The 23041-nt window shown below is 40.7% G+C and overlaps 1 protein-coding gene across 2 annotated transcripts; it reads right to left on the reverse strand.

The window, feature by feature from the left end:
- Nucleotides 1-294: 294 nt before the first annotated feature.
- TMPRSS2 (transmembrane serine protease 2) lies at nt 295-22689 on the reverse strand. 2 transcript variants are annotated; one of them, XM_028727243.2, is made up of 14 exons: nt 22335-22676; nt 14210-14266; nt 12420-12627; nt 11764-11850; nt 11259-11378; nt 10354-10483; nt 9643-9753; nt 8691-8734; nt 8071-8245; nt 7399-7574; nt 6203-6298; nt 4964-5106; nt 3458-3610; nt 295-1708 (listed from the first exon to the last, which is right to left on the reverse strand). In XM_028727243.2, the coding sequence occupies exons 2-14, from the start codon at nt 14222-14224 to the stop codon at nt 1697-1699; spliced, it is 1470 nt and encodes a 489-aa protein (XP_028583076.2). In that variant the 5' UTR covers nt 14225-14266; nt 22335-22676; the 3' UTR covers nt 295-1696. The 2 variants fall into 2 exon arrangements, with proteins under 2 accessions (XP_028583076.2, XP_077783486.1); XM_077927360.1 differs by lacking the exon at nt 295-1708 and having other exon boundaries at nt 3419-3610; nt 22335-22689.
- Between the last annotated feature and the right edge of the window lie 352 nt (nt 22690-23041).

Raw genomic sequence — 23041 nt, forward strand, 5'->3', positions numbered from 1 at the left:
TTTGGAAGTCAAATGGAGCTCCAGAACGGATTCCGTTCGACTTCCAAGGTACGACTGTAGTATCTTTAATAGACAACATTTTTGAGTAATGGAAACATTGTTACTGTTGTGGGGTAAAGTCTGTTCTGCAGTTAATCTTCCTTAATTTACATTTTCAGGGAAAGTGGCCATACAAATGCTGTCTCATCCAGCAAGGACAGTGTGAAGCCCAAATATTCTCCAGTTGTAGGTGCCCATTTTTGCTAATGGTCCTACTATCACAAGAAACACAAGAAATATCAATTAGCCAAAAGGTTAAGAGAGTAAAAAAATTATTTATTTGTACATAAGATACATGTATTTCAATTTTGAAGTAAAGAAATATTTGCTACTTAAAATAGTGGCACAACTATTTAACAATTCAGCAAGATTTATATTCATAGTATTATCAGTGTGTCTCCTTTAAATAATGATTTGAGTGGCTCATTACTACCCAACTTTATCGGCAAACCCTGAAATGAAAGTTGCTGCGGTAACAGGCACATTTTTTAAAAAAAAAATGTAATTCAAATAGCAGCAGTTTAGTAATTTCAGTCCATGAGAATAAGAAATCCCCAGTTTGCCAGATTTTATTGCTTTTACATATTCCATAAGTTTATTTCTGAATTCATTATTAAAATTGTAAATCTTAGTTGTAAAAAATCCCTGCTTAATAGATAAATGTTGCCGCTCTCTTACAAAATGAGGTAGCTGTAAGATTAAGTGGTTACTTTTCCAGTAGCATGTGGGTTAACAACAGCCAACCGCATGTAATAAATATTCACAAGAGCGTGTTTAGGCTTTGCTCAGGAAAGAGATTGGGGGAAACTGTTGAATTGTTCCCTAGCTACTTTCTGCAGGCTCTAAACATGAGTAAGCACATAAGTAAATAACATATCTAGTTGGTTGTTTACTGAGGCTCAATAGTAGTTTTATCCTTTCTGAATCAGATACGACCTGGGAATATTCTAACAAAATAAAATTCAAGGTTTTCCCATTTTCTGAACCAAACTCTAATTTTGATATCGGAAGGAGGGGAGGAATTCAGTATAAACCTGATCATAGACTTGATTTCAGAATCAATATAATACCTAGACAGAGCACAAGGAAGTAAAGGTACCTGACAAGGAGATAATGGAAAAGTATTATTCATCTCTCAGTGGTACTGGAGTATTGGAGAAGGTCTCTTCATATGTTACAGTAAGACATTTACCCTCAGTCTTGAAAAACTGGGCTAGCCAGCAGCCCAGATATTCACAGATAATAATATATTAAAAGTTAAAATAAAACCAAGAAAATAAACAAGATGCTGCGCTATTCCAAAGACAGCAGTAACAGCAATTTATAAATATGATTTATAATGAAGCTTTAAAAAAAACTGGCTGGGAATCCTCCAAAATGAAGAAAAGTTTAGCAACTTGATAAGGGAGTGATAGTGACCAGGGGCACCTACACTGAAGGAAAGATAATCTTGTTCAACCTACACTGCTCGATATTAAGACATTCACAGTACAAATGGCCCCAAATACTTTGCAAGCATTCCGAATTATCAAGTGTTTAGGTCCTAAGAGTCACTTAGTACAGGAATGATGAAGACCAAGAAAGCCATTGGAAGCAATCAGATACATCAGGGGCACCATTCATTCCATGGAGGGCAGGGGTGTATGGCTGAATATCATCATCTGTTCGCCTGTTAGGAAAAACACAAGTTTCAGCAACCTCAATCCAAAGTATTGAATTTATTAATGTTTACGTGAACTTTTAACGCAATCAGTTGTTCAAGCTAAGAAACAAGTGGTGTCACTGAATTCTTGACTGCCCCCTTGCTCCCACAAGATCAGGGATCTTGACTCACATTCTCTTCATCCCTGCATGCAAGATCATGAGTAAACCATAGCAGGGCTGGCAAGTCTTTCTATGGAACTATAAATTTTCAGGACGTGGCAACCTGCAAATGACCGAAGGTGGCAGCCAAAGGGTGTGCCTGAACACACCTTGTAATTCCTACCGCAGAGACAAAAGACAGTTGCAGGAGAACTGTATCTGTGTCTTGACTGACTAAACATCCCCCTATCCCCCAAAAAAGTTTCCTTGATGGGAGATAACACATTTGGAACCATATTGTGCCTCGAGAGCCAAGTGCAACAGAAGTAGCCAAATGGCTTTCCAGAGTGGACAAGCCAGTCTGCTCTCTCCTGCCTTCCCCTTTGGTCCCTGTGCCACTGCTGTCTCCACCATCAATTATTTCTCTCACAAAAACTAAGGAGGGATACATTTCAGCCCTCCAGATGCTATTAGTTATGCAATTTCTTACATGAGGTCCTGGGAAAGATTACAACAATTTAAAATCATATCAGTTAAAACAATTTGCACGCAGAAGAATAGGGTGGCTCCTAAAAATAGCTTTCCAGTATGAAAAGCCAGGAGTGAGCTACATCTTCAGCATATGGAAAACTGTAATGAAGGTACCATATATGCCTCTAGAGGGAGTAAATTCCACAGCTTAGGGGCTGCCACAGAATGCCCTCTTTGGGGCTGCTACACCTGAAGTTTGGTAGGGAGGAGCTCTCTTAATAACAGAGGGTTTAAGGAATGGGCAGCTCCCACCATCCCAGATTAAAAGCCATGTTTACTGTGCCTGATGGAAGTTAATAGTCAGCAGAGCAACAGGTTTTCAACCCCTGTTTTAGACTGGATCTAGACACATCAAAAACACTTTCTCTAATGTAGGGTTTCCCAAACTTGGGTAACTAGCTAGTTTTGGAGTACAATTCCCATCATCCATGACCATTGGGTCCTGCTAGCTAGGGATGATGGGAGCTGTAGTCTAAAAACAGCTGTAGACTCAAGTTTGGGAAGCCCTGCCTAATGTATAGATAGATAAGATAAATAGCAGGGGCAAGGTTGGAGCTACTGGGTAAAAACCAGGCGACTCTGCAGAGCACATGGAGTCACCTAGCTTTCCCCAATCATATTGAGTGGAGCAGGCTAGAGATAATTGTTTGGAGCAAAAGTTATGTCATTCCAGCCCCACATGATGTGAAGGAGGACCAAGTTTTCATTTCCCTTTTAAGAAAATGTTTAAACAAATTTGTCTATATAGAGCCAGTTCCCTGACTTCCATCTCTTGGCCGTGCTCCAGCATGATTGAAGCAAACTTGATACACACACACCGAACACCTTTGTCACCTTTGTCAACACAGAGAATTCTCTGCCCTTACAAATGAGCCAGGCCCCTGTCCGCTTGTGGCAACCTAGACCTGCAATCCCTGATTTGCTCCTGGCTACCAAGCAGCAGCTTGGCTGGCAGAAAAGGGCACTCCCCACCCCATCCTCTTGTCTATCAGCCCAGTGGCCATTTCATCATTACTGCACTGTATCAGACGACGACTAAAACCCACCTCGGAAAGTGCTATCAAAATATTTCAGAGAAAGTTACCTGCATATTTCTGTAAATCCAGTCTGCAAACACTGTCATGTTACCATAAACTCCAGGTCTGAATCTACTAGCACAGCCCGTTCCCCAGCTTGTGTCACCCACTAACCACCACAAAGCATTCTTCCGAGTTACCAATGGACCACCACTGTCACCCTAAAACAAGAGAGGAAACACATTCTACAGTTATACCCTATAAGTCACATGCAGAGTTTTCTATAGGAAAATGGTAATCATTTTCATTGCAACCCACAGTAAAGTTACTGCTGCTTTTAAAGCCTTTGTTCAACTGCTGCAGAATGAAACTTCTTGCCTACTAATGAAGAGATCCATTGTGACTATATTAGATGGGTTTTACAGCATTTGCATTGGCAACGTGCCATATATGAGCTACTTGTTTTGACCTGAAAAGGCTCTGACTGTCTAGACCCTGTATACCTAATTTATCTCCTTGTGTTTGCTGAAACACTAGAAGCCAGGTGAGGAGCCCTGCTTAAAATTCCATTCATTTTACATAACTCCACTTGAGGAAGTCACTGGGACAAACTCCTTTCTGGCTTCGTTTCTCCTACAACTTTCTCAATTGCCCATTACGTAGCTAAGAAATTCTGGTACCTGAATTTACTTCTACTTAACCCTTTCTCCTTCCTATCCCTCTTCCATTTCATATTTTGTTTTTGAGCTTGTAAGCCTAAGGGCAGGACCTGTGCAATTTTCTTAACCGCTGTATGCTACCTAGAATCATCATCTGCTATAATAGTCTCCTCAGTGGTGGCACCAATGTTGTCTGGCAGGGAGCCCTACGCCTACAACATCTGGCTAATACTAACTTTGCTGAAAGTAAGCAGCCCTTTAATAGTTATTGAATGGTTTTCAGAAGTTCTGTTTAGCTTTTAGATAGGGGAAACATGTAGGAATAGGAAAATTGGAGGGGGTTGAGAGGAGCCCCTCTGTCTGTAAAGGAAGTTCACCAAGGAAATGCTTTTAAATCAGTCAAACCTGTTTTTCCAATGAACTAATCACCATTATTTATTTGTATTGACATTTCTATGGTCACTTATCAATAAACACAATGGAAGACAGAAAAACTACCTCATTTCCATAAACTCAGCCAATATTATTAGTATTATTAAAATGTGTAAATCGCCCTATACCCACAAGTCTCAGGGTGGTCTTACAGGCCAGATGTAAAACACTTTAAAAGCCTGGGTAAAGCACTGGGAAGACACTAATGAAAGTTCCATGGTGAGTCTCTCTGTGCCAAGACGTGACAACCAAAAGGCCCTGGTAGACACCCACCTCACTTCACTTGTTGAAGGCAGCCAAAGCAGAACCTGTGAAGGTGCTCTAAAGGTGTGGTGAGGTGTATGTGAGAAAAGGCAATCTCTCAGGTAACCTGCTCCTAAGCCATTTAGGGCTTCATATGGCTAAACTAGCACTGTGTCTTATTGACCACAAGAGCTCATGCTAGAATCTAAGCGCTGCTTTCTCACTTTAAATAGACATTACCTGACAAGAATCCACCTTTCCTTCTATGTATCCAGCACAGAACATGGTAGGCAAAATGAGTCCATTATAGATATACCTATCATTACATATAGCTGAGTCTATCAGAGGTACCATTGCTGCATTCAGTTCTTTTGAAGTGTTACCTAAGGTTGAAAAATAGGTGCAAAAACAACATATTAAGAGCCACTCAAATACAAGCTACTAAAACTTTCAGCTGCAGAATGTTGACATAAAGGCAATGGACTCTGCAGTAAAAATGCAGTTCAATGGATTGACAAAGCACTGCAACTTGTCTCCAAATGTCTTTTTAAAAGCTGAATTAAACAAGACACTTCATATACATAAAACAAACTATTATCTGTTCCCCACATTCCTGAGCAGCGAGAAACCCCAGGGGAAGTGCATAACTGCATTTTACTTCCTTTGGGGGGAGAACTCACTGGAGACTTGTGCAGCATTATAGTATTTAGATTTACAAATACAGTCGTACCTTGGAAGCTGAACAGAATCCGTTCCGGAAGTCCGTTCCACTTCCAAAACATTTGATAACCAAGGCACGGCTTCCGATTGGCTGCAGGAGCTTCCTGCACACAATCAGAAGCCACGTCAGATTTTGGCTTCTAAAAAACATTCGCAAACCGGAACATTAACTTCTGGGTTTGCGGCTTCGACTCACAAGGCATTCGGCTTCCAAGGTTTGACTGTAGCAGCAGCACTGCTGAAAACAGATCCTGACACAAACTCTTCAGCATCTTGCAAGGCCTTCCAGTTTTCAGCTCACTCTGACTCTCCTTCTGAGTCTCAGACTGCAGCCTTTGTTGCTTTCCCTCAAATTTGGCACCTGAGATGTTGCTGAAGTGTAACTCTCACCTTCTCCTGCCATAATGGCCAAGAGTCAGTGAGGATGTAGGTTATATGTAGTGCAGCAACAACTGTGTGTCACTTTCCTCAAAACATCTGGTGGCTTTTTCCATTTACAACAAAACATAGGCAAATTGCTTCAGTAATGGCTCAGGGTAACAAAAAGATTCATAGCAACAACAAACATGTATAGGACATATATAAGGTGATATTGAGCTAACAATCTAGTTCCAACATAAAGAGTGACTTTTAACTGGGTCACTTTAGTTCATTTGTTGCAACCAAGCCAGTTATTTTAATATTTTTATAGCAGCAATTCCAAAGTGCCACAACATATAATTAAAGGAAATCCCAGACTTTGATAGAAACCGATTTTACCTCTCTGGAATTTCGCTCCCCATCCAGATATCCAACATTGTTGGTCAGGCTGAAACATCATTCCAGGGTTGGGCAAACAAACTGGACTTATAAACTCTATGAGGCAAGAACATATTGCTAATCAGTAACTGTGCAGAAATGAGAATTTGATAGAGAGTTGCCAGAACAGCACTCTCAGCCCTTCTAACATGGAAGGTTGGGGGCTTTCATAGTACCTGATTTCTACTAGCACTCTAATTTCCTTGAGGAAATGAGCATTTTTGTTGATAAAAGTCACTGTATGGGAGCTACCAAGGCAAGAAACCTTTGCCCACCAGAAACACACTTTTGGCAGAAGTCTAGATGTGACTAAAGTTGGAGACAAGTTAAGATTAATAAAAGCAGCAACTCGCCTTACTTAATACTACATTTTTCAATAGATGAATAAATGATTAAGTTTAGTTAATTGGATTATGCTGAAAATATAAAAAATAAATGTAAGGAACCACAGAAAGGGGGGGAGTTGAGTTTCGAAATGTTAACATGATTGCAAAATTACTGAAATGTATAAAATTGAAAATAATTTTAAAAAACAAACAAACTATATTTTCCCCACCATCCCACAAACATGGAGGTTTGGGGGTGGAAGAGAGAAAGGAAATAAAAACTGACACTGCAGGTGTTTATATTATTTGGGGCACTGTGGATTTTCAACAGTATTTTGCATAGAATGCGGGGGGGGGGGGTCATCACAGGCACAGGATGTGCTTTACCTGGTGTAAAGATTTGCACTCTGACATATGGCGGACAATGGGGCCACTGGCGCCATGGGGGGGGGGAGCTGGGTGTATGGGCACCCACAAAATTTCTATTGTGGGTGCCCGGCAGTCATGTTGCACACGTGTGCGCTCACATCTTTCATTTTAATCATTTTCAATGGCAGATCCTGGGGTCTTAAATTTTAGCAGCGCCCTGTGCAAACACCAAAATTTAGCACTCCCTGCCTCCCATTCTACATAATAGTTGCGGCACCCCTGAGGCTCTGCATCCAGTGCAACTGAACTGGTCGTGCTTCCCTAAATCAGCCTCTGTTGTTTTGCACTGATCTGGTTCAATTAGTTTGATGCAATGTTGATTTTGTTGATTTTTTTAGCTGCACTGAGCAGGTAATAGAAAGATAAAATATACATTTTATACACAGGTAAATAGATAGGTACCATCTAAAGGTAGATGAGACTGTAACTTCATAAGGGCAACATCATTATTTTTAGTAGTTGAATCATAGTTTGGATGAGAAATTATTTTGGATATTCTGTAGCCCTTATGAGGACGCATTTCTTGCTGTGTCATGATCCCAGGATAAACTGTCCAGTCAAATGGATGAGAATATGCCCTAGGAAACAAAATGAAGGCTAACAATTATGATTTATTCTCAAGCATGATTCATGTTGCTGCAGCATCAACACCTAATGCTAAGGTCTACTGTCAAGAAGGTAACATTCCTGGTTACAACCCTATATAGATAAGCAAAAAGCCATGTGTAGATACCATGGATTAAGCCTTTTCTGTCAGTGTGTCTGCATTTGTTAGGACGTAGCAAAGAGGAGGAGAAAGGAGCAAAAACCCCTCAAATACCCTCAAGAACATTTGACCAAAAGGAGAAGAGTTCTCCGTAGCACACCAAACAGACACAATGCAATCTAGGCGTTCCTTGAAAATTATTTCAAAAGGGCTAAAAATAAGTGCCAGATCCTACATCTATTCTGTTTAAAAATTGAAGGACAAAAATGGTTCCTAATAGTAAAAGTTTTAGTAACCAGAGCAATTATACATACAAAAAACAAAATCCCAAGGGACACATAATTTGGGAGAAATTGTTTGAGACTTACCCATCTACACAGTGAGCTGCAGTTACTATCCATTCAGGAGTGATAATGGACCCTCCACATAGATGAATCTTCTGTATATGAAGGCTGACTTGCCATGGCCACTCACCAGGGGAGGCGGCAGTTCCGCCCACAATTCTGCTTCGAGGATTCCATTCTTTACTGGAAGTGCCACACTCTTTGTAAAAAATAGAGGAAACAGAAGTAAAACATTCATAAGTAAACTATTCATAACATAAGTCACAGGATGTTTCCTGCCACCATTTATGACTCTCTCATGACAACAATATATGTATCCTGCCCTTTCTTTTAGGAGTTACCATAGCCATGTTGCCTACAGTCAGATTTACAGTCACTTAATATCAGTTCCTTAGAAATCAGGATCTCTATTTTATATTAATTCTTATTCATGATAATGGTGGCTTTATAAGAATAGAGCCCAGAATCTCCAAATGAAATAAGGTAAATGTATTTGGCCAATTTAATCATACCCCAGCCATATCAACATAAATTCATTTACTTACTTACTAGGATTCTTACAAGTCAGGCACAAGACAGAAAAGTTTAATTCAAATAAAAACAGAAAAAGTTAACTAAAAACTAAACAGCATTGCAACACTTACCTATACATCTTAGAGACACCATCTGTAGCGATGGACACTGATCGCTGTAACACAAATAGTATATATGTATTTGTACTATGTATGAAGAAGGAGGCTTCAACTTCACATGAACCTATACTCTACAACAGTGTGGGGGTAATCCTGCCACCAGATCTGCACACATTTTCTCATGTAAATCAGGAGCCTCCCTTCTGGCAGGGTACCAACTGGGCAGGAAGAATCTAGACAATCAGCTCCACACGTACACCACATGTTCAAAACATATTGAAGTGGCTTCTACCCTAATAGACTCCACAAGGGTAAAAGAGGGTATCAATCGTTAATTTACACAAATGTATGGTCCTCCTACTCGGGCATTGTAGGGTGCTCCTCACAGCTCACCCCCCCCCCATATCCCCCCCATTCACAGCAGAATAACCATTGCTGAAAGTAATTACCCAGCTCTTAATGGTGGAATTCCAAGGCATATTCTCACACTGAAGGAGAGAGACTGGTACAACAATTGCTGCAAGCCACTGGGTACTGAGCACAGCTTTAAAATTTTGCAGTGGAGGGGAGAAAATTTCCAGGTTGGCATATTAAAGATCTGCTTCATTACATGTCCCACAATTTAAAGCAGCCTCCACATTTCAACTGCTAATCTGGACATGAATAGAAGTCAGTTGAGTACAACTCAAGGGCGGTATTGTTGAACTACAAACATTTGTCTTCTATATGCACAGAACAGGACTTGGTAAAATATGTTTGATGAGTTCAAATTCTATTAAATATGCTTAATGTCTTCAATTTCTATTAAGTAGAAGCTAGAGAAAGGGAAACTTAACAGGGGCTTAAAACATAATAATTGTTTATGCCAACAATCATTAAGTTCACCCCTACGACAACAGTTGTGCATTATAATGGCTCTGGGAGTCAAACACTTAAAAGTAGGCAAAAATTATAAAAGTATCACCTGTTATACAGTTTTTTATGCAAGTCTGTGCCCACAGCACTTTTATTCAACCTCATAAAGCTCCTAGAGTCAGTGATGAGTGGTAATGGATCGCTCCTGAAATATGTGTTCCTGTCAAAGATAGGAGTGAACATTCAAACATGTGCGCTTAACTATTTCAGCATGCATACACACAACACAATCAGCTTAAGCATTAATTATTATTTTTAATGACACTAGATATGAACTCCCTCTTCACCAGCTTTGAGCACTAACCAACAGTATCTGTTGCATTAGAGAGTTTTGCATTATGATGATTTTGGGAGCCATATCTATTTTCCCAGCACTTACATGAAATATTGTAAAGCTTGTTGAAAGATCTGGCACAGTGTGGAATTCAAATTTTGTTCCTCCTATCACCATTACTACACTCACTGCTATAATAAAAGTATTACTGCAAATATCAGTAATCAAGATACATGCAGCAGTGTTAGAAACGGAGAAGTGAAAGCTAGAAGCTAAATGGCACCTTAAACCTAAGTTATAGGCGAAACACCAGAATGTTTAGGCACACTTTTTAATAACAATAAAAAGCTGAAAAGGAATGAACTGCAGCTAAAATATTATGTTCATTTTTCACATGGTCTAGTCCTTCCCCTCATTATATGGAAATTATTGCAGTCAAATTATTTCAGTCTATATTTGCTATAATTAAAATATCACTATACTTACGAGTTATATCCCAAATCCTCACAGGCAGTCTTTCCATGTTCATTATTCCAATCATCATAGCAAACACGGTACCATCTTTTGCTTTTAGATGAATAAACTTCCAGGAGAAATTCTGGCCCATAAAGCCTAACTAAAACAAAAATAATTTTTCTGATGACATAAAAGTCTCAGAACCATCAAATGTCAATAAGGAGATTACCTGGCTGACACATATATAGCAGTTGCTGCAACTCTGATGTCCCCTTTCTGCAAAAAGAAGCCAGGTGTTGCTAAAGGGTAGGTGGGAATGGCTGATAAGATTACAAACACTGGGAGGGGCCTCTGTGTGGATGTCTGTAGTAATTATCCAAACATGTAGAAGAGGGAGGGTTTTAATCAAAGAAAATATTTAATATATATATTTAAAGAACAGGGATGGGGAAGCTGTGGTCCTTCAGATGTTATTGAACTCCCAAGTTCTTGCAGTATCAGCCACTATGGTCAATGGTCAGGGACAGTGGGAAATGGGAATCCAAGAACAGTGGGCAGCCACAGGCTCCCCATCCCCAAGGCAGAGGTTATTTCCAACTTGTGGCTGATTACTTTACTTGGGAGACGACAAAATAAGTTTGTTGTTCTAGGATCACAAGCCACAGGCCAGCCATGGCCCTAATATTTCCCTTACTGTACTTCTGTGCTTACTGTGCCAGGAGAATTTCAGCACAGGAGAAACCTCACCATAATTGAAGCAATGACTGCAGGTCAATGGCCAGTGTCCTGTGCGAGAAATCTTGAATGTCTCCAACAACTGCTACATAGAATCTAGCCGTAGATAATATTGGCTACCATTGACTATAGGCTGCCTAAAGAGGAGGAGCTTTCAATTATTTATTTATTTTAAAAAATAATTCGCTGAATGCACTTACCACAACGATTTTCATCTTCACCATTAGGGCAATCGTTTACTCCATTGCACCACTGAGATGGTGACACACAAACTCCCAGAGTGCCACACCGTATCTTGGAGCCATAACAACTGTCTGTCACTGTAAAGAAACAAATCAGGTTTAGGAATCTACTTCACTGGCAACAAAAAGAGCACCATGCTTCATGAGCAAAAGCATTTCAAATATGGGTGGGGAGAAAAGGAAGCAGGATGGACTAATGCTATCAGACGTTTGTGGCCATGACCATACATGTATGGTCCATAATTTAATAATTATGTGGTTGTTAAGAGAGCCAATGTGGGGAAGTGGTTAAGAATGTGTGTGGGACTAGGATCTGGGAGACCTGGGCTCAAATCCCCACTCAGTCATGATGCTCATTGTGTGACCTTGGGCCAGTCACAGTCTCTCAGCCTACCTAACCTACTTCACAGGCAAACATGTTGCAAGATATTTTAAGCTTCTATAAACAGAAACAGATCCTTACCGAAAAACCAGATGAGAACACATGCTATTGCAGCTCCTATTAGCAGTATTGCAATGGCTAGAATGAGTAACAATATTTTCCTGAGTCCTGAAAATATATAGAGAGAAAACTATCATGAGTTGTAAGACTAGACAGTCTATTCCTAACCTACAGGTACATACCAGTTTAAAGAAAAGCAGCCCACCCACCCCCAAAAAAATCCCTAACATCATTAATTCAATGAACTGCCCACCATTCTATTCTCCCTGCTACCCTCACCCCCCCGCAATTTACAACAATGGAAGTACAGTGGTACCTCGAGTCACATATGCTTCAGGTTACATACGCTTCAGGTTACAGACTCCACTAACCCAGACATAGTACCTCGGGTTAAGAACTTTGCTTCAGGATGAGAACAGAAATCGAGCAGCAGCGGCATAGTGGCAGCAGGAGGTTCCATTAGCTAAAGTGGTGCTTCAGGTTAAGAACAGTTTCAGGTTAAGAATGGACCTCCGGAACAAATTAAGTACTTAACCCGAGGTACCACTGTACAACCATGTGAACAATATTTAAACATATGAACAAATACAAAGATGCTTTTTTGGAAACCTATACAACAGGTCTAATTACAGAAAATCTTGCTTTTTAAAAAAAAATAAAAATAAAGCAAAGCTTACTTGGCGTGCAGATTTTTGTAGACTTTGGTTGTGCTATTGTTGGCACTGGAGTTGACTCATGAGTTGAAATTCTGGGGACGTAATGTGGCACTGATGGAGGATAATACGGAGGTGGGTATTGTGGATACATGTTATAGCCACCGAAGTATCTATGAGAAGCTGCATTTTCTGGCTGATAGGCAAAATTTTCATAATACGGAGGTGGCCTCTAAAAATCAGAAATAATCAGGTGCAACAAAATCAGCACATGAATAAACAAATATTGTCTAGAAAGCACTGGAATACCAACGTCTCTCACTTTGTAATAGTTCACTTAAGTGTCTATTTATTTGTTGCAATAGCTGTTGTCATTTGTCATCAGATTAATTTATCGCTGGTCCTTCTCCCTAACATCCCAAGGCAGGTTGCACCAATTTAAAACACAACATTAAAAACAGTTCTTAAAACCCAAGAAAGTCTTTAATTATTTTTTTTAAAAAAACAGTTTAAAACAACTTAATTTCATATCATTTATTATATTTCTAAAATATTTTTTTTAAAAAAAGGTTAAAATAACTTATTTAATTTCATTATCATTTATTATATTTCTATGCTGCTTTTCACTCACATGAATCACAAAGTGGCTCACAAACAATGAAAAACAACAATATAATAGAACATCACAAATAAAACAAAAACCATACAGAATAATTAACAAAGCATCAGTAAAACAATCACAAATCATCAGTAAATTTCATATATCTATAAACCAAGACCTTGCATTTTAGATAACTTAAAATGGCAGACAGCCACTATGTATGAAAGCTGAGCTTGGCTGCTGCCACCTGTTCACCCATGGAGCATGTCTGAAGGCCTGCTGGAATATGCTGAGGGGTGCTGCCTGCTGCTAAATCAGTGATAGCAGCAGAGAAAACATGTGATGGTCCTCATGACTGCCACAAGCAGCGCTGGGTCTGCCCTGGCTACTATGTTCACTGTCAATTGTCCAACCCAATGTTGATGATTTCAGCAGCATTTCCCCCCGCACCCAAGGGCTGCCTTATGTAGTGGCTACCCAGAAATGATGTTTTCTACTGTGCTGCATTGATAAGGTTCCAATGCTTATAGCATTCTATAAGCATTTTGACACTATAGCAGAACAAAGTCTGTTACAAATCCAGCCCACTTCTTAGGCTTCCACTAGGTTCACCATGGGATGTGTGCTGTTGCTATCTGGCAAGCGTGAAAGCACAGCTAGGGCAGGGGTGGGACAGGGTGGAGCAGGCTGGAGCTATCATGTCAACAGCTGCATAATGTTACCCACCATATTCCCAGGTCCTAGTTGGGGGAGGAAGGGTGGAGGTCCACAATGTCCCAACAAGGGTTCTGACAGGCTTTTCACAGGCAGGCTCATGGGTCGCTGCTCTGCTGAGCTAAACGAGGCCCCATCAAACACAGTTTTTTATTTGGCTAGCAAAACCAGGCCAAAATTATGGACCTGTCCCCACTTGCTAGAAGAATTGAGATGAACTTTAGATGAGCAAGCACCAGCAACTGTTTGCACCATTAAAGTTCAAAATGCTTTTTGGCAGATTTACACGCAATACTTTCCTGTTGGTTTTCCAACTAATAATATCGTTTAAAAAAAGATCAGATCCTAGATTTAAGACAAAAGTGTGATGTGGAGACGTTATTTTCAATAAGCATAAATTAAGGTTCATTTATAATAAGATTTGCCATCTCTTTTTTTCTGAAAACACTTTTACAAATCACCACAAATGGCATGCTATCTTTGAAAGATATTCACTTACTGAATCAGACTCCATCTTGATTTTCAGCAATTCGTCTTTTGCAAGTATCAGACAAACCTATAAACAGAGAATATTACTTTCTCAATTATAAGATGCACTAAAGTTTTGAAGCAAGTAACTGTGGTTACAATCCAGACACAGACACGCACACACACACACTCACTCTGCCTGGGAGTAAATCCTACTGAACTCAATAAGGCTTACATCTCAGTAGACATTACAGGATGGTACTGCAATGCCTTACAATTCACTCCTGCAGAGGACACTCACACTTTACCCATCAATCCAACTTTGTTATACTGTAATAATAAAGTATTGAGGCAGCCTCTTTCAAATGTCCATTAATTGTCCATTATTATGTTTTTATATTTGCTGGAAGCCACCTAAAGTGGTTGGGTGGGGTATGAATTATTAATTATTAATTATATTTGTTGTTGTTGCTGCTGTTGTTGTTGTGATCATTATTATTATTTCTGCCAGCAACCTGCTTCTAGCTTCCAGCTCTTACACACCTCAACTCTGGCTTTTGTCTGTCTAACAACCAGTTATAGCAGGCCCCTACCCATCTGCTCTCTGGCACAGAGCCACTTCCTCTGTTACCTTAACAACTCATAACAACTCATATTTAGGTGGCCATTACCAAGAAGGTGGTCTGGCTAGTTCAACAACTGAATCCTTGCTGATTCAGGAATTATAAATTATACAGCCTAAAAGGCAAAACTCATGCCATTCCTTTTGTTAAATGGGCGAAATTCCAACACCTTGAACAAATAACACTTTACATAAATTGTTTAAGAACATAGCCATAATTTATTTGCCCTGAACACCAGTTGGTTAGTCATCTATGTATGTGTTCCTGCTCTTTCACTATGCTTGTGGGTTTTTTTGACAGCCATTCAAATGTAACAACAAATTCACTCTTACCTTGAGCATGCATGATATACTACGACAGGACAGACTATAGCCCAAAGGAAGCAAACACCTCCCCTCCAAAATTTGCCCCAAGTGCAGCCCTGGTTTAAGTATGCTCCTGGACTGACCCCTTTTAACCTACCTGCCCATGTGCATGATACCGAGAAGCACACATACCTTTTTTGGGGGGGGGGGGGAGTCTACAATTCAAAGATATCTGTGTTTCCAGCCTTAATTATTTTTATTAAATTGCAAGGAGGATCTGTCATAAAATGCTGTGCTGTGAAGTTCTTCTGTTCAGGTTCCCTAACCAATCATGCCATTTTCCAGAATCCTCTATCCCATCTTTTCCCCAGCAGTTTTTAATTTCTCTTCCTTCCACTGCAGCCAGTCTACCATCAGCTCTAGCCTCCAGCTGATCCCCCCCCCCCCCATATATAGAAAAAAGATTCCCCACCACTAGTGTATAGAATCACAGCATATCAATCAAAATTTTAGTCCCACTGATTTTAGGCTTAAATCCTTGCTAGTTTGAATTTAACCCCATGTATTCTTCCCATGTCAACTATGTTGCACTAAAGGAGAGAAAAAGTAATACAATGCAAACTTTCTGTTTCCTACAAAAACCAGTAAACAAGCTGGGAAAGCTTCTCAACTTACAGTGTACACAAGCTTATTATTTATCACGGATACATTCATCACCAAGTTTGTTTGTTGAGATCTTTCTAGATACTTCCCTTTTGAGTCAGCAACATGTATTCAGGTCAGTAATTTATAGTTCTAACTATATAGCTTCAATTTACAAAAGAACATACAAGGAAGTATAAATTAAAGCCAAACCAGTGAAATGATTACGTGGCACAAGATTACATGCCTGGAAGTAAAAATCAAAGTAACACTAGTACCACCTTTAAATTACTCAGTAATGATCCTTTTCCAGTCATGCAGCTTTTAAATTCATATAGTGAACACACCAGGGAAATTCCAATACTGTGCTACAACTATTCCACCAAAGACTTGGACTACATACAATTCTCAAAGTCACCATAGAGCCTTTTCAAGCTGCAGCAAGATTGTTCCAGATTAACAGAGGAGAGCCAAAATGGTTCATGTACCGTAAAAAAGGGTTGCAGATACAGTGGCGTAGCGTGGGTTGTCAGCACCCGGGGCAAGGCAAGTAATTTGCGCCCCCTAACCTGTGGATTTGCGCCCCCTAACCCATGGATTTGCCCTAACCCCAGATGTTGCGCCCGGTGTGGCCGGCCCCCCCTGCACCCCCCACGCTACGCCACTGTGCAGATATAATCCCTGGTAAACCCATGTAAGTCTGGGAAAGGCTCCTATCCTGCCTGAAACCTTGGAGAGCTGCTACCAAATGGTCTCTTATGGCTTCTGGGAGAAAGAAGGCATACATAGAGCAACGAAGAGCAGGCACTCTTGGCAGACAATAGCTTTGTTAGTCTAGAGTTAAATAAAGTACCTGTCCTTGTGGAAGTTAAAAGGGGCAGGAAAAGCATTGGAAGAGGAGTTTGCTGAAGCAAATGAAACAGCAGGTGGGTGTCCATCACTAGAATTACTATAGTATTTATTGTTATATATTCCTTTTATTACATGTCCTTCGCCATCAGGTCCCAAAATGAGTTACGATAATTTAAAACTCAATATTAAAAACAGGAATATATGCAAAGCTGATGCTGGTAACTTCCAATAACTTAAAAAAAAAAATCACATCCCAAGCTTGTTCTCAAACAGCACACAGCTGGATTTCCTGCAACTCTGATGAAGAACCTAACTATTCTCAGCACACAATATCAAGAAATCCACACTATACCATCATGTACTCTCATTACTAGGTAGCAAGACAAAGGTAAAATATTCTGTATTTGTTTAACCAAAAAGACAGTTCTATTTGCTGGCAATTGTACATTTCTGGCTCATCTGACCAAGTGGTATCAGTTACGTTGAAATCAAATACCCAAAAGATGTCTCAGTTCAAGGCTAGGTTACCCTGGACCAGAAATGTTATGAACTCAGTGCTCACTTAGCGTATCATGCCTCCCCAGTTGGTGCATCAACCATTTTTAGTAGCAGGTAACATGGTGTGGCAGGTCATATGGTCTGAACTTATTTCAATCAGAAGAAAACCACTTTCTTTAGCACCCTTCTCAGAAGAACTAGATTTTTCCCATCAAGTGCTTACAGCTAGACAGAGCATGTATCCCAACAGTTTTTACATCATTTTCAAGGGGGGGGGGGGGAGAGAGCTCATTGAATCAGATAGCCATTAACCTGCTGTAGTTAATTGCACAGAGATCTCTTTTTTTTCATTTAAGGTATTGTTTAGCATGCTCACCTTCATGCTTTCCAAAAGTGCTTTTTGAAGCAATATTCTATTTAGATATGAGGCTGTGTGGCTATAACATGCCATTCAGGCAGGGCCAGGGCTTTAAACATCACGTACCAGCACAGGGATGTGGAAGTGTTCCAAATAATGCTAACTTATAAAAGGACTTTTAAGGCAGTTTTCTGGTGGCCAGTAGAAGGCTCAGGAATTAAATTAAAGGGAACTCTTCATGGAAGAAAAGGAAAGCTTTCATGCAGAATAGAAACAGCATCTATCACCTGATTTGTTCTTCGTAGATATACACCACAGTATGCAAGGTGTGCATACGAAGAATGTACTGCTTGCTTATTTTGCACTGAAAAAGTTCAACACTGAGTGTCATTAGTAAAAAGTCAGGACAAATATTTAGCACAACTACATCTTCAATTCATATATGAAAATTAGCAACTTTATTAGGTTGCTGCAAAGAGGGAACGTTTCAAAATTATACATTATCTTGAGTATGACTGAATCCATTTGTTTAAAGTTCTATGGTGAAATTTACATGGACTGATGTAATATGGAAATTCATTTGTACCTTTGAAACCCAAAGACCTGCAATTTTATGTTTGTTTGCATGAGAAGTTTTAACATCACAACCAGTTGCACCTGAATGCTTGGAAAATTCATAACACAATAGATGCAATGTTACATTTAATTTACTGTGAGTTGCACTACATATGATAATTTAACAGAATGTCAAACTTATTTTGAATGCATAATTGGAACATTAAGGAAAAACTAGTCTAACATTTGGAATATCAGTAGTTAATAAATGTCTGGGGTTGAAAAAAATAGCTAATATTAACAGAATCTGAGGAACCTTTCATTATTACATGAATATTTTATTTTAAAGTGTTTATAAACCACTTAATAATTTTAAAATCTCTTAAGCATTGAATGAATGACATGTTCCTATATTGGACAGATAATTAAAATTAGAATCCTTTATTTTTTGCTGTTGACACATTATGCTACAAATAGAGATGATACATGTATAAGCTACTTAGGTTTATTTTAACGAAGCAAAGAAAAAGCTTTTTTCAACCTCTCTTTTTTGGCTTGAGAGAAAAGTCATTTCCCCTCTATAGAATTTCCACTATGCAGTCTAACCATGTTTATTCACCACAGTCTCCAAGTTCAATGGAGCTTACTCCCAGGTAAGCATGCATGGCACTGCAGTCTCAATTGTAACTGTACTGTCTCTCCACCTTAATTAATAATATCTGGGACACCCGTTTCCCTTGAAGCATAATTTATAAAGCACCAGATGTCACACAGTAGCAGGAAGACAATAAAATAAAATATTTTGTTACATGTGCTACTGGTAGATAGGATATCATAAAGTCTGCTCCATAGTTTCCATCTGCTTCTTAGTACTGGAAAACTGGAGATTTAGGTTCTCTTACACATATCACACTTCAGAAGGATACAAAACCATGAGGACAGCATATCTGTGTTATGTGTACATTAACTGCACACATAACTTGGTTTTCCTGCCCTTGTTGTTATTATACAGTATACCCAGTATACCCAGGGGATACTTTTAAACTTCTCTGATGTCACTTTGTGTCAACAATGCTGACACCCCACTCAACTGTCATTTTCAAAGCACATAGCAAAATATTTTTGAACTTGCATTGTATCAGCTACTGAAGATCACTCAGTTAACACCAATTCAGCATATGATTGTTCCTAATACAGGCAACTTTAGTGACGGAGTGCTATTAACAAACAAGGATTATAAGCAAGTATTCAAAGTGTTTCGTATGCCTTATGGTCAATAGGCATTTGCTGTAAACCTGCCCTCCTGGTAGGTCAGTCTCATCCTAACACAGACCCACTGCAGATGAGGAGCTGAGCTGGAGTCTGCACAGAGCTTTAATAAGGTAATTTAGTGCAATCCTAACCATGTCTACTCAAAAGTAAGTCCGACTGAATTCAATGGGCAAAACAAAAAAATATTCCTTCCAGTAGCACCTTAAAGACCAACTAAGTTAGTTCTTGGTATGAGCTTTCGTGTGCATGCACACTTCTTCAGATACCAATTCAATGGGGCTTACTCTGCAGGTAAGTGGGGTTAGGATTGTAGCCCTAGTGCATTTGTGAATGGCAATTCCCCAACTCTTCATCTTTAGCCTATAGCACTATAGTGGGTCAACTGCAGAAGCAAGAAAGATAAATGGAACGTATTCTACAGAGAAAGAGAAACCGTTTCAATAATAAAGTTCCTGGAACAGGACCGTAGAATACAAAGTTAGTATTAAGGCTTCTGTGTCTTTAAATGCTGCTATGGTGAGCAGATGTTTAAAGGCTGAAATTCTTCCCAGGCTGAAAATTCAGATAGGGAAAAAGTTCCACCTGAAGCAATTTTGCTTATCACATAGTTGCTGGTAGGAAAACAACCCTGCCAGACAAAGCTGGTAACCCTATCAGGCAGAAGGAACTGGTTATTCATAAAGTGCTTTCAGCCTTTGAAGGCAGAGGAAAACCCCATCTCACCCAAGAAATTTGCTTCCAGGGAAACCTACAGTACAGCCTTTCCCTTTATCACGTCCTTTTCCCCTTAGTATTTAAAACAAAGGAACAATCCCATTTCCCTTAGAAACAGCACAATATGAGAAAACAAAAAAGGACCAATAAGACAATTCTGCACATGAATTTCTATTCCTGCTCAAATAGCTGAAGTACATCGTTCAAAGCCTCAGCGAAAATGGCCTTTAAAAACTCTTGAGCTCCCCACCACCACCTCCCCCCACAATAGAATGGACAGCCCAATCCTCAAACAATTTAGGATGATGCTTCAAACCACTTTAGACATGCAGAACCCTGAACTCAAGTGTAACTACTGCAGCTTAGTTTCTCAATCTGCCTGTGACAGTGCAGTATAAGTCAAGAACATAATTTTCATTTTATTTCCTTCACTGCCAGCAGAACAGTTTAAAGATAGCATTTTAAGCTGAGGACAGTAACCTTTGTTCCACTAAGGTCAGTGTAACTCAACCCATTTAGATGCAAATATGTGCTGGTTTGGGTAGTTTGCAGAAATGTAACCTGAATCCCTTACTGGAAATGAGGCCCATAAAAACTGACCAAATGTGATCTCTAATCTACAAGGAAGGAGCACACAAATTATAGATTTGGACCATGTGATAGTTTTGCGTAGCCAGTAACTACCAAACAGATACTTTAAAAAGCAGCAATTAAGAGAACTCAGATTAATGGGCATTTCATTTCACATACCCAGCTACCTTGAAGTAATGACACACACCTTCAGTTTGTAAGCTTTCCTCCTCAAATCAGCACAAAGTCTCATATGTAGATATGGTTGCACAATGTTGTTTTTCAAAATCACTGCTTCCACAGAACAAGCGAACTTCTCTCATATTTACCACCACTTTGAAGACACTACAGCTGCTGGGTTACTCCATATTTAGTGCCTAATGTGTGCAAGGTGCTACTGCACAAAAAAGGAAGTTTCATGGATCTACCCAGGGCCCATTAATCAAGCTCAAATCAGCTGCTACATCCCACTTAAGAGCCATCTAGGAACCACATGTATAAGCAGTTCTGATTTTTTCACTGGAAGATTGAGCTAAAAATGTAATGTTGTAATCAAGTATGTGAGACTGGGGCCAGGGAGCCCCAAACTCCCACTTAGCCTTTAAGCTGTCTGGGTGACCTTGGGCAGTCACTATCTCTCAGCCTAACCTAACTTACCGTAGGTGGATGTTGTGAGGGTAAAATGGATAGAGTGTTAACCAAATATGGTGGCCTGGGCTCCTTGAGGAAAGGATCTAATAAAAAGGGAATTATCAACAACAAAAATAGCTCAGATGAAATTCTGTTGTATAATAAGTTTCCAGACTCTATGGAAAAGTGCTGGACAGAAGATGGAGCAGGATCTGCTCCAGGCAGCTTGGAGGATTTGGTGAGGATTTCATACTTCCTGTTTAACAAAGGCACCAGCAAAGTTACCCCCCACAATTCTTCTGCTAAAATAAAGTATGGGTGTGTGGAATAAATGTAACATCTTTGTGTGGAATAAATGAACTCAGATCTACTCCTGGGCCTCGGAATTCTTTAACTTGTACACTTTTCGTACCTGGATTCTAGGTAGTGGATCCCAGGCGGATCCTGCAAGTATTGAGGCCACCCATGCCTGCTTAGAAAGAGATCCTATCGATGCACATCTTTAACAGCCTCTGCAGATCACTTTTATCCATCCTATGATGGGAAACGTCCCGGTAAGGCTGGATACAACGTAAGTCATTTTTAGAATATAGAATATCATCCACACGACCGAAATCTCTGTAGTCCAAACCGACGTCTTAACAATAAGGAAACAGCAGGTGTTTCGGCAGAGGTTTGGTGCCAAGGTCATTCAGATCAAACACCACCACCACGTCCTGACTTTTACAATAAGCTGGTGATATGGCCAAGCTTGCATGCCTATGTCTCCTATCCCGCTTCCCCCTCCACTCCATTACCCTTTTTTAAGCCCCCCTGCCCCGATTTTGGTTGGAAAAGAATCCGGATTTGTGCATAAAGGGAACGACCGCCTCTCCCAGTGGGGTTTCTGTTCGTTTTCTCGCCACAGAAACGGCAACGAATGGAAGCCAACGAAACACTCTGCCAATTCACAGCTTATAGTTTAATAAGCATCTGCTTCTATAAAAGAGGGGGGCACTTCCGCGTACTAAAAACAAAAAACAGGCGGGCTCGGCCGCTATTGCCAGGGCGCCGTCCTCGCGAATCGATCCCTCCGCCTCGACGCCTCCACCCAACCCGCGTCTCCCTCGCCCAGGGAATGAAAACTCTCGCGCTCACCTGAGGCGACGGGCTGCGCCTTCTCCGGGCTCCCCGATGCTCAGCTTCAGCCCGGGCGGAGCAGGGCGGCTTTTTCCTTCGCCCAGGGACACGCTATTCCGCCTTCCTCCCTTTCTCCGCGCCACTCCCGCGAGGTGAAAGAACAGCAAAAGTCCGGGCGCGGAGAGGGAGAGCTGCGCGGACTTGGCGAGGGAGACCTTCGTTCCACCGCTAAGGGAGAGCGGCCTGGCGGCGAGGGGAAGAGCCGTCCGTTTCCTGTGGGCTCGCTGCTCTCTCGCTTTATCACTTCATCCTCAGAGGCGGGATTGACGGGCTATTATTCACCTGCAGGCGCGGAGGGAGGGAGGGAGCGGGGCGGGCAGTGGGGCGACGAGCGCCGCCGCCGGAGGTGTCACTCTCTGTGGCAATGCCTGCCTTGCCGGAGGGGGGTGGGGCTTAGGCGGCAACCCTCTGCCCCGTCGCCCGAGAGGAAACCCCCGAAGACGGCGGCTCCTTCCCGCATACCTGGGAGGCTCGTCAGCCGCGAAATCTCGATCCACACGCCAAGAAGCGAGCCCCACTCAACTCCGGGAGGCTTACTTCCGAGTAAGCGTGGTTGCCCGAGGCGTCTCCGGGGAGGGAGAATTCCAGCGGCTTTGCCAGCTGCGTGACAGCAGGCAGACAATCAACAGGTTCAAGCATACTGGCTCCTTTAAAAGAAGATGTTT

The sequence above is a fragment of the Podarcis muralis genome, chromosome 4 (assembly GCF_964188315.1).
Source record: "Podarcis muralis chromosome 4, rPodMur119.hap1.1, whole genome shotgun sequence".
Taxonomy (NCBI): domain Eukaryota; kingdom Metazoa; phylum Chordata; class Lepidosauria; order Squamata; family Lacertidae; genus Podarcis; species Podarcis muralis.

Bases quoted from the DNA above. Each gene is read 5' to 3' on its own strand.
- TMPRSS2 (XM_077927360.1), bottom strand. The intron at 8,735-9,642 runs GTGATACTTTTA...TTTGTGTTACAG, and splicing joins CATAAAAAACTGTATAACAG to CGATCAGTGTCCATCGCTAC. The intron at 8,246-8,690 runs GTAAGTGTTGCA...TTTTTTACAAAG, and splicing joins GGTGTCTCTAAGATGTATAG to AGTGTGGCACTTCCAGTAAA.